The sequence below is a fragment of the Lagopus muta genome, chromosome 1, assembly GCF_023343835.1.
Source record: "Lagopus muta isolate bLagMut1 chromosome 1, bLagMut1 primary, whole genome shotgun sequence".
NCBI lineage: Eukaryota > Metazoa > Chordata > Aves > Galliformes > Phasianidae > Lagopus > Lagopus muta.
Window position 1 is genome coordinate 68573685 of NC_064433.1, and position 23011 is coordinate 68596695.

General features: G+C 38.1%; 1 protein-coding gene across 9 annotated transcripts in view; it reads right to left on the reverse strand.

The window, feature by feature from the left end:
• SHISAL1 (shisa like 1) overlaps positions 1 to 23011 on the reverse strand; it is an 83151-nt gene that overhangs the window by 27475 nt on the left and 32665 nt on the right. For all 9 annotated transcript variants that reach the window (XR_007374659.1, XM_048933978.1, XM_048933977.1 and 6 more), the window contains 3 exons: positions 19188 to 19286; positions 9093 to 9306; positions 863 to 1192 (listed from right to left, as the gene is read on the reverse strand). Coding sequence is in view for 8 of the 9 variants with exons in the window: in XM_048933978.1 (XP_048789935.1) it covers positions 863 to 1192; positions 9093 to 9306; positions 19188 to 19254 (611 nt within the window). In the remaining variant the exon portion in view is untranslated. The remainder of the gene's footprint in view (positions 1 to 862; positions 1193 to 9092; positions 9307 to 19187; positions 19287 to 23011) is intronic.

Consider the following 23011-nt stretch of genomic DNA (forward strand, 5'->3'; position numbering starts at 1 on the left):
TCCAGATGGGGCCTCACAAAGGCAGAACAGAGGGAAACAGTCCCCACTCTTGCCCTGCTGGCCAACCTTCCCTTGATAAAGCCAAATTTACAGTTGCCTTTCCAGGCTGCAAGTGTACACTGTGGGTTCATGTCCAGCCTTTTGTCTACAAGAACCCCAAGTTCTGTGCAGGGCTAAATCCATTTTTCACCCAGTCTCTGTTGATGTCTGGGACTGCCTCCACCCAAGTGTAGCTTCTTGTACTTGCATTTGTTGAACCCCATTTATTTCATGTAGGCCCACTTTTTAAGCTTCACTAAGTTGCTTTGGCTGGCATCTTTTCCTTTTGTCATATCAACTGCACCCTCATCTTAGTGTCATCAGCAAATCTGCTGAGGCTGCACTCAATCCCAGTCTATGTCATTAATGAAGATAGCAGATAACACCAATCCCAGTGCAGACCTCTAAGGAACACTCCTCATTACTGATCTCTATCTGGATATAGAGCATTGACTGCAACTCTCTGGATATGGATATCCAGCCAATTATTTATTCAGCAAACAGTCCACCCTTCAAATTCATCTCTCTCCAATTTAGAGACAAGGATGTTGTATGGGAGTAACATAACTATTTACCATTGAAAAATGGCAGCATCTATTTCTCTGAGAGAACAGTATTACAAGATGATGTAAGACATTCCAGAATAACAAATAACTCCTAAGCAGCAATTACATAAGAAAATTCATAATACAAAGAGTTACGTCTTAGGTACTTGAATGGTACCACAACCCTGAATTTGCAGATGCTTCCAAACGCAAATGACTGTTCACACTACAAGGTAACGGAGTAAAAAATACATCACAGTATGGCTTAATTTACTTACCAGGCAGATGTACTCTGAAAAGACATCAGGGGTGGGCTTAAAGCATCTCCTTTTAGAGTATGTACTGTCTGTGACGTCTGAGGCTGTGGCTGAGGCTGAGTTTGAGGCTGTGTCTCTGGCTGAGGCTGAGTCTGTACTTGGCTTGGGTCCTGAGCAGAATTAATCCATCGGCTCTGTCCTTGTGTCATCCACTTTCCCTGGATTCCCCACCGTGCTAGGTAAAATTTGCAAATATCATAGTTCATTGAAGAGTAATACAAAAGGTCCAGTACCAGCAAGATCACCACAAAAAAACCATAGATCCACACCCCTAACAGTGCGCTGTAGTTGCTGTGAAAAAAAAGAAGGGAAAACAAGTCAGGTAATATGTCAGTAATCATCATTGTATTAAGAGTTATTTGTTTCTTCAATTATGTCAGTAGAATGCATAGAAAACAAAAATTTTCTTTTGAAGTATATAATTAAAAATTATAAATACTGTGTGACATACCAATTTATACCAATGTATAAATGTGGTCTGTGATTAACTCCAGTGCTTTAAACGAGACCACAAACGAAGAGTTGATGTTAGGTGTGGTAAAGAAGAGCAATGAGAGTGAATGTCCATCTCTTTTGGCCTAGGACCACTCCTTCTCTGCCACTGAGCGCAGCCCAGTTCCCTGGGGTCTCTGTTCAGGCTGAGGGATAGGGCTGCTGCTTCTCCCTTCACAGATTTAGCCATTAGCAAAACTGAGCATACGTTCCAGAGTCACAGACAGGCTGCTCCAGCCAAGGGCTGCTTTCAACAGCACTTACACACAGCACTCATGTAGAACAGACACAGGCAGCCAAGACCCCTTCTCTCTGCCTCGCAGAGACATAAGGTCACCAGTACAGATGTACACATATCTCCCTCTACGTTCATGAACACACACACATTTACAATCCTTCAAGCACCTGGTATGGGTCCTCTGTCCATCTAGCATTCCCCCAGACCCCAAAGGTACTGGCATGGCCTTTCTGTCTGCCCAGAACTCCTCTGCCCCAATCCTTAAGCATTGCCTGGCACAGCCCTTCAGTCTGCCCGGCACCCCTCCCCACACCCTGAGCCCCATGGGTGTCCTACTTGCTGGATTGTCTAGCTTGAAGTTTGCTGGTGAATATATACTACCCCTTCCCCTGCACACCCCCTTGGGTTTGCAGAGCTCTGTGGCACATTCCCAGTCCAGGCCCTGTTGGATCACAGTTGTATCAGTTGCAAAGTTCATACTTCCTAGAAGGCAGTACCTGTAGCTCATTAGCCTGCCAATGCATGTGACTGGAAGGTTTGTTTCTTGTGATGCTTCCCACCTTAAAAGTCATCCATCAGATAACCCTACAGGAATAAACATTCCTACGCTCTTACCTGCTCTCATAAGTTAGTGTGACTGACCAGATTTGGTGTCCATCACCACTTCCTTGTCTTGTTACCTCTTGTTTCATTGAAAGAGGTCCTTGACCAGATACCCTTAAAAGAGCAGACATTCTCTTTCCACGTAGTGTTACAGACAGGTCCTGTGTTTTATTCTGCAAATTCCTTCTCCCAGAGAATAACCTCTCTGGAAGCAACAAGGCATTTATATAGAATCATAGAATCACAAGGTTGGAAAGGAGCTACAAGATCATCTAGTCTAACTGTCCTTCGACTACCATTGCTACCACAAGCCACTAAACCATATCTCATAGCTTCTCATCCAGATATCTCTTGAACACTGACAGGGACTGCAACTCCGCCACCTCCCTGGGCAGCCATTCCAGTGCTTGACCACTCTATGAGAGAAAAAGTTTGTCCTTATGTCTACTCTAAATCTCCCCTGGCACAACTTGTGGCCACTTCCTTGGGTCCTGTTTGTTGCCTGGGAGAAGAGGTCAAATCCCTCCTCACCACAACCTCCCTTCAGGAAGTTGCAGAGTGTCTTCCTGAGGTCTCCCCTGAGCCTCCTCTTTTCCAGACTAAACAATCCCAGCTCCCTTAGCTGCTCCTCATAAGACTTGTGCTCAGACCCTTCACCAGTTCCGTTGCCCTTCTCTGGACTCATAGGAGTGAGGATAACCATATGAAAATATGTTGCAATCATTGACCCTGAGGAGGTGTCTACTACTGAAAACAGTCTCTGCTGACATGTATTACAAAACTCCAGTCTTAAAAGTAGCTCACAGTGCTTGGACTTGCCTTCAGTGTTCTGACTAATTATTGTTGGATGCAGCAGATGCTATTACAGGTATCTCTCAGATCATTAGTTTGCTGGTAGTAAATTTAAGAAGGAAAAATACTGACAAGATCTTATTATATTATGCATTCAATAGGAAGAAATTATTACATTTGTATGTACATGTTGGTGTAGCTATAGGGTGTATATGGATAAAGGCAGTAAAATTATCTGCTGCTGGCATGGTATGCAGAGCTTTAAAGCTAGGACAGATGAGTAAAGCTATTAAAAGAAAAAAGAAAGAAAAGAGGTTGAGAACTGGGAGAACAAAAAGGGGAAAAAGTGCTAAAGCTCTGCAGGCCACACAATACTAAAAGTAAACAACTATCAGATGAAAGTGCAGCCTGGATTGGAAATTCTGAGTGAGGAAGATGAGGTGAGAGCAGAGAAGGAAAGAAACAAGTAAAAATGAATTTGTTAGGTGTGCAGGAAAGAACACTGATCTAGACTTAAGAGCTTATGTGGAAATAGGTGTGGAGGCTATGAAAATGAACAAGCAGAAGAGACACTAATAAAAAATGTCATTAGGAAGACAGCCATAGGGGAAAATGATCTCAGAGTAATAGTACTATGTAAGTACTCCCATCTGTTTGGAGCTGAACTTACACAAAGAGAATCTAGCACCAGCTCAACCATACTCATTCATAGACACTCAGGGAAACTTTGAGGGGATTGCATTTCATCAGAACATCAATCAAACCTGAAGAAAAAAGGCTGGGAACATGTATTGTAGACACAAGAAAGAAAGATATTTTGACAGTTTGAAAAAATGTCCCAAACTCTTTCAGACCTAAACCATTTCAAGCTCCTGCTTTGAACCTTCACTTCTGTTTAAACTGTTGTATGGCTCCTTCATTTTGTACTAAAAAAAAAAGAGTCAGTAATTGAAACAAGAAATCACATGAGAAATCAGAATTTTAATTTCTGTTGCTGCCTGTAAGCACATAACAAGACTGATTCCCCTTTTCAGTGAGTGATCTTTCCACTAAGCTGATAAGCACGCCTAGATTAAATGAGGCTCCATAGCAAACGATCATAAGGAAACGATCAGGAAGGTTGGGGCTGTTAACAGGCGCTTCTGCGTAACTGCAGGATTAAGCTAGCCTAGGATTTCAAACTTTTCAGTAAATTCCTAGAAGGATTGGAAGTAGACAAAGCATAGTGCTTCCAAGAGCCCTTAATTCAAAAGTCAGAAAGAAATCCACTGTAACAAATCCTGTCTTTCTGCACCATTACTGCCAACAGTGTCTGTGTTACAAAGATGTGAACTGTGTTTGATCCACAGGAAGAATGGAAATGTTAGAAAATGTTATTTTTGTTTAGCAGCAATTTGAGAGGGAGGAACATTTCTTATTGTTACCTCAGAAGAATTCATTGCTATTTCAGGCATTTAGTTTTACCCATCAGAATTTTGGTTTAGTGAAAATTAGAGTTATTTTGAGTGTTCCAATTTAAAGCAACAATTTATTAATCATGCCATATACGAATTCTCCATCTGTTCCTTCTAAATAACATCTGTTCCTCACAAGTACAGAAATGAAAGAGTGCCTTATTTAACTTAACAGACAGTGGGCCAGCATCACTATCAAAGGAGCCTTGTGAAAGATCACAAGCAAAACTAATAGAGTAGTGCGCTTCATACATAGAGAGAAATGCTGTATTTTGATACACTTTGTTTCTCAAACTATTATGTTGGTAGAAAATACTAATTTTGCTGATGTTCATAACTACATTAAAAATTAAAACTTCCCTACAAATTGAGAAGATACCTTAATTAGATAATAAACAACCTTACTTCTGTACCGCTGAATAACAGTAGGGCCAGAGACAGGGCAAAGACCTGGGAATCAAAGCACCTAGGACTGTATCATTTCATTGAGCTGAATTATTTAATTTTAAAAGTTTCACCCTACAATTTGATTTTTCTGCGCTTCTGTGCAGAAGTTTCATTTTGATAAAAAAAATAAGTCTGAATGGATTCCCAATCTGTCAAAGATTCAATTTATTGGAGTTTGTTCCTTCACCAGGACAGACAAGTCTAATTTGGTTGCTTTGGTGTGGTTGTATCTCCTTCTCCCCCTCTCTGGGTGAAAAGCCTGTCTCCATCTCCTAATTCTCTCACCCTCCCAACAGGTGATTCTGGAGCTTTGCTTTTAGCTTCCATACAAGGTTAGCGTAGTAATGCTGGAGTGACTTCCAAGGCCATCCTGCCCAGTCCTCTGCTGTCAAAGACCCACAGACAGAAAAACTGAATATGGAGTAAAGTTACATGATCATTCCTTCCTAGCTTGTACATGAAACAGAATAATTCATGGATCTACCACAAAAGCTTAGGAGCTCTTTATTTCAAGACACTTTGGCTTTTACAGAAATAGAATGTACATAATATGCTATAGAATTGATGCAGATATTTACTTTTGTAAATATTTGCTCTGGCTTCAAGAAGCCTTGAATTGGGCTCTCTGAGGAAAATAAATACTTTTTTTTACCCGTCTCATCAAATTCCATGTACAAAATCCTACACAGATTTCTCTGACACCCCTACAAAGAAGTGAAAATAGACGGATTATGTTATTATTTTTACCCATGCAATTCCTTCAATCTAATTTATTATTTTTTCAATAGAAATGGCAAGCAGGTTTTGGACTAAGCTGTTTTTTAGAAGAGTTTGTTGTTTTTTTTATATGCTGCACACGAACAGAAAATAATTCATTAAGGAATTCGGGCTTAAAAAAGCCCAACAAATCAAAACAATTGTGAGCAGAATTCTACAGCTGCAGTATAAATGTGGGCAGATGGCCATGGAAAATGCTTCTTTCCCTATTCTAGTTTAAAAGGACTGTTGCTTGCAGTAGTAACACGTTTTAAGTGTTGCCCCAAGCAAATGCAAGCTTACCTCCTTGCAAATTCCTTGGTACTTCTATCACTGAGGAAACCTCAGTATTTTTTTACATACACACTAAAATAGAAGATATCTAAAGATGTTTGTCCCATCTTCTATTTTCCTGAAGAATCCACTGCTGCAGTACCTAAGAGGTCTTCCCAGCTAGATTGCATCTTTTTGGAACAGTTGGTGGTGGAAATGAAAATTTTATGTATTTATTTAGCTTTGCTTTCTGTAAAGAAGATTTTCTGTGAGATATTTAACCAAATGCCAGCTCTGCAGGGGACATGCTGCACATGGAGAAAGATACTGCTATTCTGGTCTCACATTGCTTTTGGTGCAGTGTTGTAGTGTGCTGTGCTAAAGCCATTCAACTCTGAAAAACTGGAATAAAACATAAAAAAAAACACGGATGCATTACAGACTGCCATAACGCTGTTCCAGTGTCAGATCAAGGACTCCTAACACAGTACTGCTGCTGATTCCTACCAGAACATGCATAACAGAGAATCTGAGAGAGGACAAATACAAGACTCAGGTTAATACCATTTTTAAGAATAATCAAATAACTTATTAGACAAAGTGTTATGGAAAAATTTTTGGATGGCAGAACCTTTTTTGTCTGTTAGACATCACTGGTATTCCTATATTTAATACTACATGAATTGCTAACATTTAAAAATATTATAAACTGATTAGTCTGTGTGATTGCAAAGATATAGACCAGTATTCTGCAGTTACCAAAACACAGAAATGTTTAGTTATGGAAATTTAAGTAATGTAAATAAACCCACTATCATTACACTGTATGACTGCAGAAGACAAATGTGGTTTTTCAGCCATGTCACAACAAAGGAATTACATATGACTTCATTAATTTTTCCCCTCAGTTGCCTGATAAAACAAGAGATGTGTTTTGATGATCACAAGAATGGCAAAGGGGAAAAATAACAAAATATTAATAATATTGAATCACTCTTCCCTTAAAACTCTAATAACTATAATGCTGTTTTTTTCAGTTCATTGCTACTCCCATATCCTAAGTCATTCATTCTCTGCAGCCACAGTACAATAGGTTTCACCAGGTTTTTTTTTCACTGGTGTGTGAAATTAGATCTAAACAAATAGCTGACTTTGTAACAGTATAGTGAATCCTGGATGTATTAGAATCCAAATAAAGTTAAATTACAAAAATTAAATAAAGTCCAAGTGTGTTAAGATGTTTATTATAATGACCTAAGTGCAGGCATCTAGGCTTCGCTTCTTTCTGCTCTTCTATAGCGCATTAAAATCGTAAGAAAGTCTTCTACAAATCTCAGTGAGCTCAAGATGAGGAGATTTCTCACTGTCTCTTTACACTGGAGGATTTTTAATAGACAGTTAGCTTCTCTTCATTTTCCTGGCCCTGATGGATTTAATATCTCAGAAAGTTACAAAAGGGGAATAGTGGTTTCACTCATGCACTTCTCTAAACAACGTCTCCAAAAGCTTATTTTGTATTTAACATTTTCTCTCACACCTTTGCTTTGCACCTTTGATCAGCACATAGCTAATGTCCACAAGAAATTCTGGACTGAAGACATATGTAAGTTATGCATTCTGCAAGTGATTCTCAATGACTCTTACCAACAAACACTACAGAAATAGCCCCTTCTCCATCACAGCTGCATGAAGTGACTTTTAAAGAAGTGACTGCTTGATTAAAACTAAAATCAAGTTACACTAGGCTCTAAGTATTTTAATTAAAGCCAGATCCCATAGCCCATAGAATACCAAATGACCTTCTTTCCCATTGATGAACTGCTTACACATCACAGCCCTGAAAGAACTCTATGTTTACTTCTGTGGGTGCATGCATGTGTGTGTACATGTACATGTGAATGCACATGCAAACAACAAGGCAAGTGGCAGAGAAATGTTCTACATCCCAGGAGATACTATGCAAGTATCACTCTTTTACACTACGTACGCTACAGGCTCCTTCATTCTAGGTGGTTGTTGCTAACACCTTTTAAGTTATAGTGTGCAATCTATACAAGATTCAAACATCAAGAAGGCAGAGCTGTAGGAAAGGTGTTAAGGAAGACAACACTGAGCTGGCTGCTGCTTGCTGCAGTTAAAAGCTAAAGGAGCCAACATCAGAACATCAGTATTCCAGCTCTGCCACCTTGTACTATATAGATGAATGACAACAAGCTGACCAAGGTTTGCACCAGAAAACAAAACACTGAAATCCCCATAGTAACCAAAAATCAATAGGTTGGAATTCCAGCTGTCTTTAAACTGTCCCTTTCTTGCCCTGAAGGGCCTGGATACCAGAATAAAATGTCAGGGGAAAGCAGACAGATCAGAATTTGACTGTGGGAGTTTACATCAGCTGAAAGTTGCCCTCTGCACCAAGAGAAATTACAGTGGATTAGTGTGGCCAGAATATAAAATATGATACAAGATAGATCACAAGTGAGCATTTTGATATCATAAATAAGTAATCAGTAACAAACATCTGCTTGCTACAGATTAGTTTCTTATGAAAAAAAAACCACAAAACCAACAAAACAAAACTAACTGATATTTAACCTAAGGATAGGCCAAGAACTACATGGAAGTATCTCAGGTAAGAGGCAAGGAGACCACACAGTGTTGGTATATAAGCAAATACATTCTGTTCCCCAAGGTCAGAGATTACAAGAGATTTACATGTGAAATATCAGAGATTCAACACAGGGCTGACATGGAAAAAGTCAGCTCCCTCCCTCTTCCCCCATGGATGTGGTTTTGAGGTTTATTTTTACAGACGTACATTTAAATACAGTTCAGATAAGACTGAAGCTGAGGAGAGACTGTTCATTTGTAACTTTTATATATATCTTTATATCTCTTGTATTTATATGCAGCTTTTACTTACACACTGTCCAAACAATGTTTATAATATGCACCAAAGCAATGAAAGCAAAGCTAAAATACCATTTCTTTTAAAAGTTCTACAATAGCAAAAGCCTTTCAGCAATGTTTCTCTGTGTGTGAATATTTTAATTGCTCCTATCATTAAGTACACCTCAGACTACATTACTAGACCAGGAACAGTTTGGTGAAGAGCACTTAAAACTCATGTACTTACTTATGCATATATCCATCTACATTCCCTGTTAAGTTCATCTGCATAACAGTCTGAAATTCTGTCTCATTGCAGCAGTATTTAAACACTGTGTTGTTATGGTGACAGCAAAAGATGTAAGATTTATTGTCAGAAAGACGGGGGCAGTGAAAACCAAAGTGGTAGCGTCCTTTGTAGTCTGTATATGGCTCGCAGACCCGAAAATGTGCGGACAACACTGTAAAACAAAGAACAGTATTAGCATGGTGAGTCATTTCTGTCATCTGTGTGCTATGAACTACAGTTTTTCACTGGTTAAGCTTAAACAACTGTTCTTTGATTTCTGAAAAAGTTAATATTTCAGAACTTTCAACATTATAACATTTTATACTAAAAATCATAGCATTTAGAATTTGTTGTTTTTTGACTTTTACTACTGCTATAATTCTGATAACTGTCATTTATTTCAAGGGAGGAACTGCTTTCCAAGCCAAGAAACACAATAGTATTTAGGAAAACATTTTCACAGTGTGTACACAGATATCCACAAACACCTAACAACGTCCATGTTTGATTTTCCATCAATGACTTCATAGAAACAAAAAGCTGATATAAAAACTGCAACAAAAGTTTGAAGATGCTTGATCTCTGGTCATTGTTACTGATAGAAATCTCTTTTCCACTGTGAAGGTAGTTCTTCAGTAAGGATTATTCTGTCAGATATAGGAAGTACAAAACAGTTTAACAGATCTCAACAACCTTGAATTTGCAAGGAGACAGAACTAATAGAAATACAGCTACTCCTGGGAATTCTTACAGGTCTTCTTTATTAAATTCTCATGTAAAGTGTTTATTACCCCTCTGAGAACATTTTTTCCTGGACTATCACAATGCTTTTACCATCACTTTTCCTGAAAAAGACATAAAAGGAAGGCCATCCATACCCTTTGAATGCAGCTGACTGCTGCAGTGACTGGCACACTGTGGTTACAGCTGCATGGTAAGATCGCAGGCAGCCTGCTGGTTACCAGCAGCTCTGAACTGGAAGCCATGCAATCACCTCAGTTTGCCTGAACTAAGCAAGCGTGCCGAGGGGCAGCAGAGAGAGCCCTTCCAGCATGGTTGTTAATCACCTACATGTGAATACTTTGTACATCTGAAAAGTCCTGCACAAAAAAAAGCTCCATATACTGTCACCATTCTGATTCATTTTTGTGGAAGGCCCTGCAGTATTAAGGGCTGTGTGTACCATAGGGTGCCCAAAGGCCTTCCACTCTAAAGAGAACAAAATATAGAAGTCAAGAATCTGAATGCACAAGTGGCAGTGAAATGTTTTTACTCTGATTAGAGAACAGAGGCACAGTAATGCTGTGGGCAACTGTGCTTTGTGAGGTCACACGGGCTGAAGATGCTCACTTTAGGCTGGCAGAATTAACTCTTCCAACTTGATGTATGATTTTCATATATGTTTATCAGTACATGAGGATACTTATAATGACTGGCATAGATTGAGCTTAACTGTACAGCATCTCTCCACACACAGTTCCTGTTGACTGAAAATCGTTGCTTTCTCATTTTTATTTTCAGGTTTCTCGCATTCTTTTACTGTGGGCTTAATCAAATTTTAATGATCATTGCAGTGGAAATAACTTCTTTATTTATGCGTATAGAGGGATATAGAACAAAGCATTAAACTGAGGAGAAAACAAGGTCACATATTCCTTTCTGAATGAAACATTTTACATTCTGAAATATGTATTTATTTTAATGGCTAAACTGAGGCCTAAAAAAAATTGCATGAGAATCTCACGAAATCAGTGCAGGAATTCATTTGCATCCTCTCATGCCAATGTTTAGTTTTTCATTTACCTGAAACATGGTCCTCCTTGATAATAGGACATGTGTGGCTAGAATGCAAACTTAGGTTTTGTAACCACAAATTTATTGGAAAAAAAAAAACACCAAACCAGATAGATGAGGGCCTCCAAGGACAATCAAATGTGTATAAAACCTGATTCACCCTTTATGAAAGTTCCTATCTCCACTTGTCTCTATTTCTACTGATTGAAGATCTTACAGCAGTTATCCTCCAAAAACAGACCTCAGCTCCATTCCTAAAATTAGCTGAGATGAACCTAAGCTCTAGTATTAGTGTAGCACAGTGTTCAGAGAGGCAAGTAATCTCAGATATGGATTGGTAGGATAATGCAACTATTATGCACATTATGTACACACACCCACACCTGTAATTATTACTTTAACAACAAAGAAAATCCCTTCATAGACAATGTCACTCGGGATCTGAAGAGCTTGAAGAATGCTGTGATTACCAAAGGAATACAGACACATGTATTTGTTTGAACAAGTACTAACTTCTCTCTCCCCTTGCCCCATCACCTTAAACAACATAGCAGTAAAATGTAGGTGTTCCATGATTGATCCACATTTGAAAAATTACAATGGCTGAGGTTGCAAAGAAAGTTGCCTGGCCCAACCCCTGCTCAGGCAGGGCCACCAGAGAGCTGCTGATCAAGCCGATAGGCAGCTTTTGAAAATCTCCAAAAAGGAGGCTCCACAAGCTCTCCAGGCAATCCGTGCCAGGGCTCTGTCAACTGCATGGGATGAGATTGCTTCCTAGTGCTCATAGGGAGCCCCCTGTATTCTAGTTTGTGCCCACTGCATCTAGTCCTGGTACTAGGCAGCACTGTAAAGAGCCTGGCTCTGTCCTCTTTGCATATTCAGGTATTTACATGCATTAATGAGATTCCCCTGAGACTTCTTTTCTCTAAGCTATATAGTCTCTCAGCATTTCCTGATATGAGAGATGCTCCAGAAACTTCTTCATCTTAATAGACTTTTGTTGGTTTCTTTTCATTATCTCTGTCTCTTGCCTGTACAGAGGGGCCCACAGCTGAGTATTTTTGATGTGGCCTCAGCAGTGCTGAGTAGAGCAGAGGGATCACCTTTGCCAACTTGCTGGCAATACTTTGCAACCCAAGACACTATTACCTATCTTAAATACAATGGCACTCCACTGTTTCATTTTCAACTTGATGCCCACCAGTATTCCCAGGTCTTTTTCTACCAAGTTGCTTTTCAGTTGGGCAGTCCCAGCATGCACATGTGCATGTTCCTCTCTAGTGACGAGACCTTCTTTTTCTCCTGTTAAACCACACAAGATACCTGTCAGCCCAAATCTCCAGCTTGTCCGGGTCACTTTGGAAGGCAGCATGAACTTCTGGTCTCTCAGCTACTCCTTCCACTTCTGCATCATCAATAAACTTGCTGGGGTGCACTCTCTTCCATCATCATTTTAGTTTTAACTATGCAGGTTTATTATTTATTATTATTATTATATTATTATTATTATTAAAGCTGAGACCTATGGCACAGAAGAAATTCATAAACCAAACAGAGTATTTCAGTAATGATTTGATTTCTAAAATGACCAGAAGCTTGATTCATTTACTTAAATACAAAACTCTGGTGCCCATTAAGATTTCCCCAGTCTGTCCTGCCTCCTCTCCAGCTTTCAGTGAAGGAAGTTCAGGTCTCTCATAGCTCCAGTGCACACATGGATGAGCTAGAGCAAGTCAAATGGCATTAAATTAACATGGTTAAGCTCTTGTAAAGTGCCCTAGGCATTCTGTAAATGTTTAATACCAGCTTGCAGGGGTGCATTACAAACACTCTAATGCATATAGTTCTACTAATCATTGTTACTAGGAAAAAAGCATCCATGTCTAATGTCAACAAACAGAAAGAACATTGACCTCCTTTCTGGTAGTCATACAGATCAGTATATCAAGGTAATGCCTGCTTTGTGTTTTACTGTAGATCTCTTTACAATCAGGGAGCTTTCCTATTAGTCACGTTTCTGGGCCTAGTAAATCTGAGTGAAATGGTAGCCTTCATGGAGTAGCCTTGCACTTCAATAGTGACATTTATTCATAGCATTTTTATTCACAGTAGTGAGCTGAAGAGTATCCATTTAATCTTTCTCTGATAAATTGCCTGCTTCAGATGCTTCAAATGAAGACATATCTGTGTTATGCTGTGCAAAAAATGTTCTTTTAAGATACATACAAGCTACTTCAAAAGTAATGCCTCCTGTTTTATAGTGACGTTAGAGGCAATGCTGGCAGTATGGCTGCAGAGGCTGAATCTTCCCACCAATAATCCATTACATTTTCTTGCTGTGAGACAGATGGTAGCAGAGGGACAACCTGACTAAATAACGTCTGTACTGGAAGTGTGGAGGCAGCAAAGGTGTGTCATCAAATTCCTCCGTGTGAAAAAAAATGGCACCCATTGACATTCACTGACATTTGGAGACCAAACAGTAGCTGTGAGCACAGTGAGGTGGTGGGTGGTGCATTTCAGGAGTGGCAACGGTGACAGTGGATCACCTCTGATGGTACAGATTTTTACAAACGCAGCATGCAGGTTCTTGTTCAGCACTGATGAAAATGCACAACTAATCATGGTGATTATGTTGAAAAACAGCATTTTGTAGCTGAGAATTTGCTGCATTCAATACTCTTATCGTGCTCTTTGTATCTGTTACAATTTCCACAGAAATAAATAGGAAGCATTACTTTCAGAGCAACCTACAGATGTACCTCATTATACCTTCATTTATCATGCTTATTTGATATATAATTAGATGAATGTTATGACATATACATGTTAAATGTAGACTTTTTTTTTTGTATGATGCCTTTTTCCTTTAAAAGTGTTAGATTACTACATTACAGCTACATAGTAATTTTTGCAGTGTTTAGTATAGATTGTTGTTTCAAATTTGGGACATTTTAAGAGAAAATGCTAGAACTAGCTTTGAAAATAATAGGATAGCAAAACTACGAGTTTTCATATATAGTTCTGCAGCTTAGCCTGGGTAAATTACAGCCAGGTTAAACTACTGCAAGAGAACAACAGCCCTGTGAGGTTAGGCTTGAGTTGTATATGGCTCCAGTGCATGTTGTCAGAACTGAAACTCCTTCTCATAAGCAATGGAATACTTCCACGCTTCTCAAACTATCCAGTGCTGAAAAAGAAACTGCATTGTGAGAATGCATTAAAAGGCTCCAGGAAGATTTAGATTCTTCCTCACTGCAAAGTAGTTTACTTATCAGCACATGTGAAATGTTCTCTGATCCCTAGGCAGATTCTTTGACCATTCTGAAGGAAAATTAAACACAGCTGAATTTGGTGATGAAAACATGGGGAAGGGTGACTACAGAGAGAAGGCAGAATAGAAGATAACATTGGGTCAGAGCGTGAGTTAAGCTTCTATAAAATGTATTCCCAAACAAACCCTTAAATAGTAAAATGCGTGCTAGTGATTACAATAAATAGACAAAAAAAAGCATGAAGTGATGTTTGAGTTCTGGTCTGAATTTGCTAGTCACTGCGTGGTGGGATAACCCTAGTTGGCAGCTATCACCACAAAGTCGCTTATGAACTCCTCCTCCCAGTGAGAGGGGGAAGAAAATCAGAAGGGCAAAGTGAGAAAACTTGTGGGTTGAGATAAAGGCAGTTTAATTTGCGAAGAAGAACAGGAGAAAAAAATAGGTGACATGAAGGCAATCACGCACCACCAGTGGAGAGATGTCTAGTCCATTCCCCAGGCAACGGCAATTAATGGGGAAAAAAAAAAAAAAGCAACAAACTCCTGTCACAGCTTTATGGCTGGGAATGACATTATCTGCTCTGGAATATCACTTTGGTCATTGTGGTTCAGGGGGTCTGGCTGTACAGCCCCAGTGAGAAACAGAAAATGCCTTGATGCTGCGTAAGCAGCGTCCAGCAACAGCTGCAGTGTTGCTGTGCTATCAATGATGTATTGGTCATCAGTCTGAAACACAGCACCACAGAAGCTGCTGGAAAGCAAAATAATCCCATCCAGCCAAATCCAGTACAGCGTGACAAAGCATTACACAGTTTACAATAAATCAATCATTTCACTTGCTGTATTTGCTTATTGGATCTGATTCCTAGAGCAAACTAAACTATAATGTTTTACAAAATATTTTTCCTGAAAATAACTCAAATCCTGAGCATGAAAGAGCCTTATCTCTACAGCAATACTTAGGATAAAAGTAATGTAGCTGAAAGGCTGTGGGTTGTCTGTTGCAAAGATGGCAGCTGTTTCTGGAGTGGATTTGCATGTGCAAATTCTCATCCTGTTTTTAAAAGGCATTACTGAACAGGTTGATGATATAGATGCTCCTATCTCTGTTCCTACTAATTTCCGGAGAATAGTCTGCTATGCTTCAACAGACTGATTTGAGCTCATCTTAAAATTTATCCAGTCTACCATAAAAAGTAAACAGCCAGTGTATATGAAGCTGCTACTGCAGCCTTACCTGTTCATGGTTAAACTGTGCAATTTTTTTTCTAATTTAGTCACATAATTTTTCAAGTACCAGAATTTTCAGAATGGCTGATCATTATAAGCTTTCCAAATAAATCCATACAAATACTCACATATTTACATTTTACTTAGCACAACACCAATCATCTGAGAGTCTCTGACAATTTTGCTATGTAAACATTCATATTTTAATTGAAAGGATAATTAATGTAACATGCAAATAATGTCAAATTTTGCTTGCTAGTATAAGCTTCCATGCCATCCCTTATGTATTTCAATCCATTACATGAATCTAACTATCAATATTCCTGTACAGTAAAAATAGGCATTACAGTGGCCTGAGAGGATATTCTTACCGTATGACTGCATGCTGCTTCTCCCTCTATTAGACACTCCCTGTTCAGTTAGTACAGTTAATAAACGTCCATGTATTCTGAAATTGTGCATCACTGTGATAAAACAAAATCAGTCTGAAGTTTTAGTATGCCCAATTTGATTTTATCTTTTTTTTTTTTCCTTCATGGGGTCACAGTCTATTTCTCTTACATATTTCTATCTATTTCTATTATATATTTCTATTATAACTATTTCTGCATGCATCAGGACAGGTTAGGGGATGATCTGCTGGAGATGAGCTCCGTGGAGAAGGACATGAGGGTGGGTCCTTGTTGACAACGGATTAGCCATGAGCTAGCAGTGTGCTCTGCTGCCAAAGAAGGAATGGCATCTTGGGGTGTGTTAAAAAGAGCATGGCCAGCAGGTTGAGGGAGGTGATCCTCCCTCTCTACTCTGCCCTGGTGAGGCTATGTTTAGACTACTGTGTCCAGTTCTGGGTTTCCCAGTCCAAAAGAGACAGGGATCTCCTAGAAGCAGTCCAGCAGAGAGCCACAAAGATGATAAAGCTCCTGGAGCATCTTCCATATGAGGAAAGGCTGAGTAACCTGGGTCTGTTCAGCCTGGGGAAGAGAGGACAGACTGGATCCGATAAATGTTTACAAATATCTAAAGGGAGTTAGGAGGCAAATAGATGAGGCCAGACTCTTCTTGGTGATGTGTACCTATAGGACAAGGAACAATGGCCGAAACTTGTACATAGGAAGTTCCATACTAACATGAGGAAGAACTTCTTTACAGAATGGGCAATGGAGGAGCACTTGAAAAGGTTACCCAGAGAGGTTGTGGAGTCTTCTGCGAAGATATGAAGATCTGTTTGGATGCCTACCTGTGCGACCTATTATAGGGTCATGCTTTAGCAGGGAGGTCCCTCCCAACCCCCACAGTTCTGTAATTCTAACCACACAGCTCAAGCTGCCGAATTTTAGCCTCATCCTTAGCCACCACCACAGTACCAGACCTACTGCCACTGTTTCCTTTTCTGACACAAAGGAGTTTGGGCCCTGAGAAAAGCTGTTCTGGGAACTTGCCTGTTAACTTCTGCCCTTTCCTTCTGCCTGCAGAGCCAATTGCACTTCAAATTAATGAGTGCAGTTTACAAGCATGCGTATAGATTTAAGAACTTGAGTATTTGTACGTCAAAGATTGGAAGTGAGGCACAGTTTCACAGGTGAAAATCTGAAAATCTAGGAAACTCAAGAAGTTTTGCCTTTAGATTTTCATTTCAGCTCAGTTTAAGAATGCTGTCTGTATAATTTCAGTGACAGTAGCAATCTCTTTTTTCCCCTCATCACTCTCAGTGCATTAAGCCATTAGTTTTCCTTTATGGAAGCTGATCCTAGGCAAAAAAAAAAAAAAAAAAAAAGTACACACATGCTGTCTACAAAATAACAAATAATAAATGTTATCCTTTCATTCATGTCCCATGAAAGGTCATTTAGCAATGGTTTAAACCTAATCCTACAGATGTCAGTAGTAAAATTCCCCAGTGAGTGGAACTTAGCTAGCATGAAAGACTTGTGGTGACTCCAAATGAAGCCTGCACTCTACACTGACTACTACTATTGGTAGGTACATTACATAAGAACTAAAGGTCATATATAACTAGTTTCAAATAAAAAACTGTATATCAGAGGCACCAAGTTTTGTCTCCTAAGAAAAAAATATGTCAAGCCATTGGCTTTTTGCTTGTGTTTGAGGTAACAGGTGTTTATGTAGCAGCAGATTACTACTGTTTGCAAGCATAGTGCTATCATCCATTCTACTCGAACACAGATATATTTAAATTATCTAGGGGAAAATGATTGGAAAAGTGAAGTCTCAGGTGGTCTCTAGTAGAAGCCCCCTAAAATGAGCAGTAAAAGTATGAAAACATAATAAAAATCAAAAGAAGAGACCAGAACAGCTTTGTGATGTTTGATCAGTGGGATATAATCACTGAAGTCTTCTTGAATAACTGACTTTTCTTTTACACCAGGGAAATAGCTTTCTGAAATGACCTGAACCTGAAAAAACACAAAGAGATTGCTCTGATCTCCCATGCCTGATTCTTGTGCACATGAGGCTGGTAGAAATGAAAAGACTCCACAAGAAAATAAAATTTTAATATTACACCAACAAGTAATTTAGCTGATAATAGTGTAACATTTTTCACAAAAGGAGATTAGATCTATAGCTAGGTAATTATTTATCCTTAGTAAGAATCAAGCTGAACATTTGCAAACAAGCACCAGTACTGTGGGAAAGAAAATCCATACATCAAATAACTGATGGGGATATAACATTGCACATTACAGACATCACACATATGCAATAATATGCCAACTCTTACTGAAGCACAAAGATATCTGAAGATATATAATCTCTGGTAAAGTTTTAAGCATGGTGATTATGGATGCGGTGCGGTATAAGGGAATATGGAGCAATGATGGAAAAAAACATCAACCACATTTTCAGTTAAAAAGCACTTCAGGAAAGGAGGGCAAAAGAAGCCTTAGTCAGAGTTAATAATTCCTAAGACCAAATCTATTTGGCCTGTGAATATTCACCCCTCCTTTTTGTTGTAAAAGAAAACATTCATCTATCATTACTAAATAAATAAATAAATAAATAAATTCCATGTCTTCAATGTCACAGATATCTTCTGAAGAACAAATGCAACTAGCAATCATAGCACTCAACTAATTCTCAATATAACAGCTGACAGATTGCTGCAAAATCTGTGTGCTAGTACCAAATATCTAGGGCAGATCTAGTGAGTATCTACAGAAATAAACATACATTCCCTTCTAGTTCTGTCAGTTCTTCAGATTTGGGAAAATTGGCATTCTATCATGTTATACATTTTTCTTTAAGTATGTGTGTGTATATATATATATAAATATAATGTAAGCTACATCATATCTGATGTGTACTCATTTCAAATACAGTTAAAGCTCAGTGTTCAATCTTTCACGTGCACATGTGTTTTTGTGTACACATAAAAGCATACATTTGGTACCCAACTTGCTTTTTTTTCAAATAGATGATCATTCAGAAAAACAATTGGATTTTATGGTGGTGCAGATTTTGTTTTTTTCTTTTAAGTGAGCTGAAAAACTACTGTAGCAAAACAGTGTCTTTTTCTGTTCAACTATGTCATTGCCCCACCAGCTCTTCTTTCTTAAGCTGAATTTTCAATTGCATTTCACATTTCAGCCTTGGTTGTTAGATGTAAAGATGCTTTATTTGTTATTCAATTAACAACTCACTTGAACATTTTGGTTTTTTAGGAATTTGATATAAAATTGCAGCACTTTTTTCCTCATGACATTGATAGATAAATTCAAGATATGAAAGTTAGTTACCTGCTGACAAGAGTAATGAAAGCAAAACCATCAGCACATTCAAGGACTGTTGACCACAACTTGTCATTGTTGGCTTTCATTGGTCCATTAGAGAATCACCTGTTTGATGAGATGCAACATCATGGTTAATCGTCTATTTCATATCACTTTCGTTTGTTCAAACATTTACTTCCCCACAGAGCTTTGGTTAATTGAAATAGCTTCACACAACAAGAAAAAAAAATATTTCTATTATTCCTTTCTCATTTTACCCTGAATGTACAGAGCTATTTACATACTTTTCATTAACTCAGGGTATAGAGAAATCATATAAAGTATTTATTGGATATTCACACTTCCCCTGTAATCTAAGATCAGCAAGACTGTGCTTGTTTTATTCTCACATGAATGGGCTGTTGTATTATGCCTGTAAGAACCAGAAGGATATAAACAACATAAAAATAAATTATCTGCTTTGGAAGTCGATCTGTTTTACTCCAATAGAGGGTGCAGTCGTTCAGAAAGTGGGTTGAACAACTGAGATGGCTGGAAACATTTGAAAAGACTACTTTGATTCTAATGAAAAGACTTTTGTAGAATTATTCCTATTTCTTGGTTTTCCTGGAGGACAGGGCGAGATGCGATCAGTTTGGCTGGCAGTTGTTCATAAAAAGGATAGCCTAGTTTGTTTTGCAGAAAAGCCCTACAGCTGGGGAAACGCATCTTACATCTGCATTGATTCAACATCACCAGCTGCATTTCACACAGCTATGGCAGAGGTTCTGTTCCAGCGCAAACAGCGTCACCAACACCAGCAGGAACATCTGGTACCTGTTGTCATTGCTAATGCAGACTAATGCTGATCTTCAGCATCCTGAACTCACACGGACATTGGAAAATAATAAGAAGGTAATTTGTTGGCCTGTACAACACTGGGAGATTAGCCTATACATCAGAAAACCTAGGTTTTACTACTGAAGGCTGTTGGGTTGCATCTTATACTTAGGCTGTTGAAAAAAAAAAAATTAAGGCTTTTATAAAGGAGTGACTTGGAAAAAATTAAAGGAAAATGGCATTTTATGTCAAAAATTAAATTGATTCTGACAGCTCAAGACCAACATGATGCCAAATGCTTATGAAATCAGATAAATACAACATAATTTACTGATTGATGTCCTCCACAGACTAGAAAAGCAAATTAAAATCCCAAGACAATTGCACCTGCATTTTAAAAAGAAGGGGAATATATCAGTTTTATAATAACTGCATTATGAGTAACATTTGTGGGCACGGGAGGGGAGACAGTTCTATTGACAGTGCTTAGAGGCAACAGATTTCTCACTAAAAAAAATACTATGTCCAGAACAAGTAGATTCTGTAAGAAGTCATCTTAGCAGATGAAGAAAACAGATCACAGACCTATAAATCAGTGGTAACTTTTGTACAAGAAGTTGTGATAGAATGCACTGTAATCTGCAAACATGAATAATGTCCAAACCACTATCACACTTGTAGCTTTAAAATAAATCAATTCAAAAGGAAAAACAATTGGAGACCATGCCAGTAAGAGATGAGAAATAATTACAGAAAATCATGAAATGCTAATTAGGAACATATTAAGAATACTTCAAAACATCAAATAAACATCAATACTGTTTGAAAAAGTCATTATCTTTCTCCAGAAGGAACATCACATCAGTTAAAACACCAAGCAGATATAAAGTCAGAATTTCATAAGAAAAGAGTAATACTGATCATAAGACAGAGATTAAGAATGTGGAAGTTTAATCAAGTGAAACAGGTACAAAGGATGAGTTACCTCCTATATTGCATAAGGAAAAATTTCCTGAGTAAACCAAAACTGCAAGAATTCTGATAGTGATTAATTACCAGAAGGAAACCTTGGCTTTAGTAACAGTTAATTAAAGGGATCGATATGCACCTCTGTTGTGTATCTGGGAAGAGACAGATGTTTGGTAGGGCTGAGACTATTAAATATTTCCATATCAAGAATAATTTAGGATGACATTAATGAGTTGATACCAAAGTTTATAATTTTAAAACCACACTTCTGTGTAATTTGTATCTCATTATCTTAGAAGGGATGGCGAAGGAGTATATAGATCCTTTTTTTTTTTTCCCCCATTATTCCAGTGGGAAAAATATGGTAGCATTCAGAAGAAACTTAATGACATTTTAAGCAGTAAATTGCATAATCTAGGTAAATATAAGCTTGTGAGCCTGATGATGATACAGAGAAAACTAATGGAATGGTAAATATAAAAAACAATTAATAACTAATTAAGGAGACTAATGTAATTAATGTACATCACTTTGGGCTTACAAAAAGTACATTTTATGGCTCTCAATTCTGTTATTGATGAAAGTTGCCTAATAAAGATAGTAATAATATAGCAGATTTCAATAAAATATTTTATGTAGTAGTACGCAATTTAATAAAAAATGACGAAAATGCAAAATAATAACACTGCATGTCAATTGTCAACAGAAGATTAACTCAGACAATAACAAAGAAGCATTTTTTTCTTTTTTAATTTCCACTCTTATAGGTAATAGAGTACAACCTTACAACAGAAATCTAGAACATTTTCAAGATGAGGAACATTATACTTATGTCCAACAGAAGTAGCAACAATGATACTGGCATTTTAATCCAAGGGTTGTGATGTTTCAATTTTGTTAAGTGCCAGCTCAGAAGATAAAAGTGGGGAGACAAAAACAGTAAAGATCTACAACAAAATGACAGAGTTGGGTATGTTTGTGTGTAGGAACGATACAGTGCATCATCTATCAGTCATTCTGTATATACACACATGGTCATATGGAATACCATGAAACCAGAGTGAGTGTGTGTTTATTGTTCCTAGAAGGGATACAAATATATATGTGTGATACATATATATAGAGAAAGACATAGGGAAATGTTCAATTTTGTAACTACTGATTCAGTGCATTAAATTGAATATGACCATTGCAGTGAGATGGAGATACAACTAATCATTCACTACTTTACAATTATTGTTATCATTATTTTCTTTCCATACTGTTGTTCAACTAAAGCAATCATATTTAAGTGCATCATCGTGACGATATCTCTGAGCTCTGGAGTAGGTTGCTCCAAAAATAATGCCTCTGGAATATGGTTTGTCTTTCACATTACTTTTGCCACTGCTGAAATACAACACCCATCATCTCACTATGCTCACATCCACTGTTTGGACTCCATGAACATTCAACAAGTGTTGATGAGTGTCAATAGGTATCATTTTGTTTCTGTATGGAGGAATTCGATGACACATCTTTGCTTCACATGCACTTTCAAGTCAGACATCATTTTGTCAGACTGCCTCTCTGCTGCCATTTGTTGCGCAGTAACAAAATGTAATGGAGTACTGTTGGCAAGGTTCAGCCTCTGTTGCCATATCACCAATGCCTCTGATGCTGTTGACCAACACAATAAAATAGGAGGCATTACTTTTGGAGCAGCCCTCATAAAACTCAATCAGCCAGGTGGAATAGACAGGCAGGAGAACTGGTGGTACAGAAAAAGAAAGGGCTGAAATCATAAAGAAATCATCCTAATGCTACTCCACATGATGGAGTGATATAAGTATATATTATAATTATTTTACAGCTGAATAATTTGTTATGATTATTATTAGTCAAGACTGACAGAATGCTTTAAAATTAAAAAAAAAATAAGGAAAAAGGAACTCTTTTTTGTTATCTCAATAAAATTTGAACAGCATGTGACAAATCCAATAGAAAGGTAAAGGGCTTGGAAGGTAAGCAATTAAGCTTTCTTCCTCATTTTGTAAATCAGT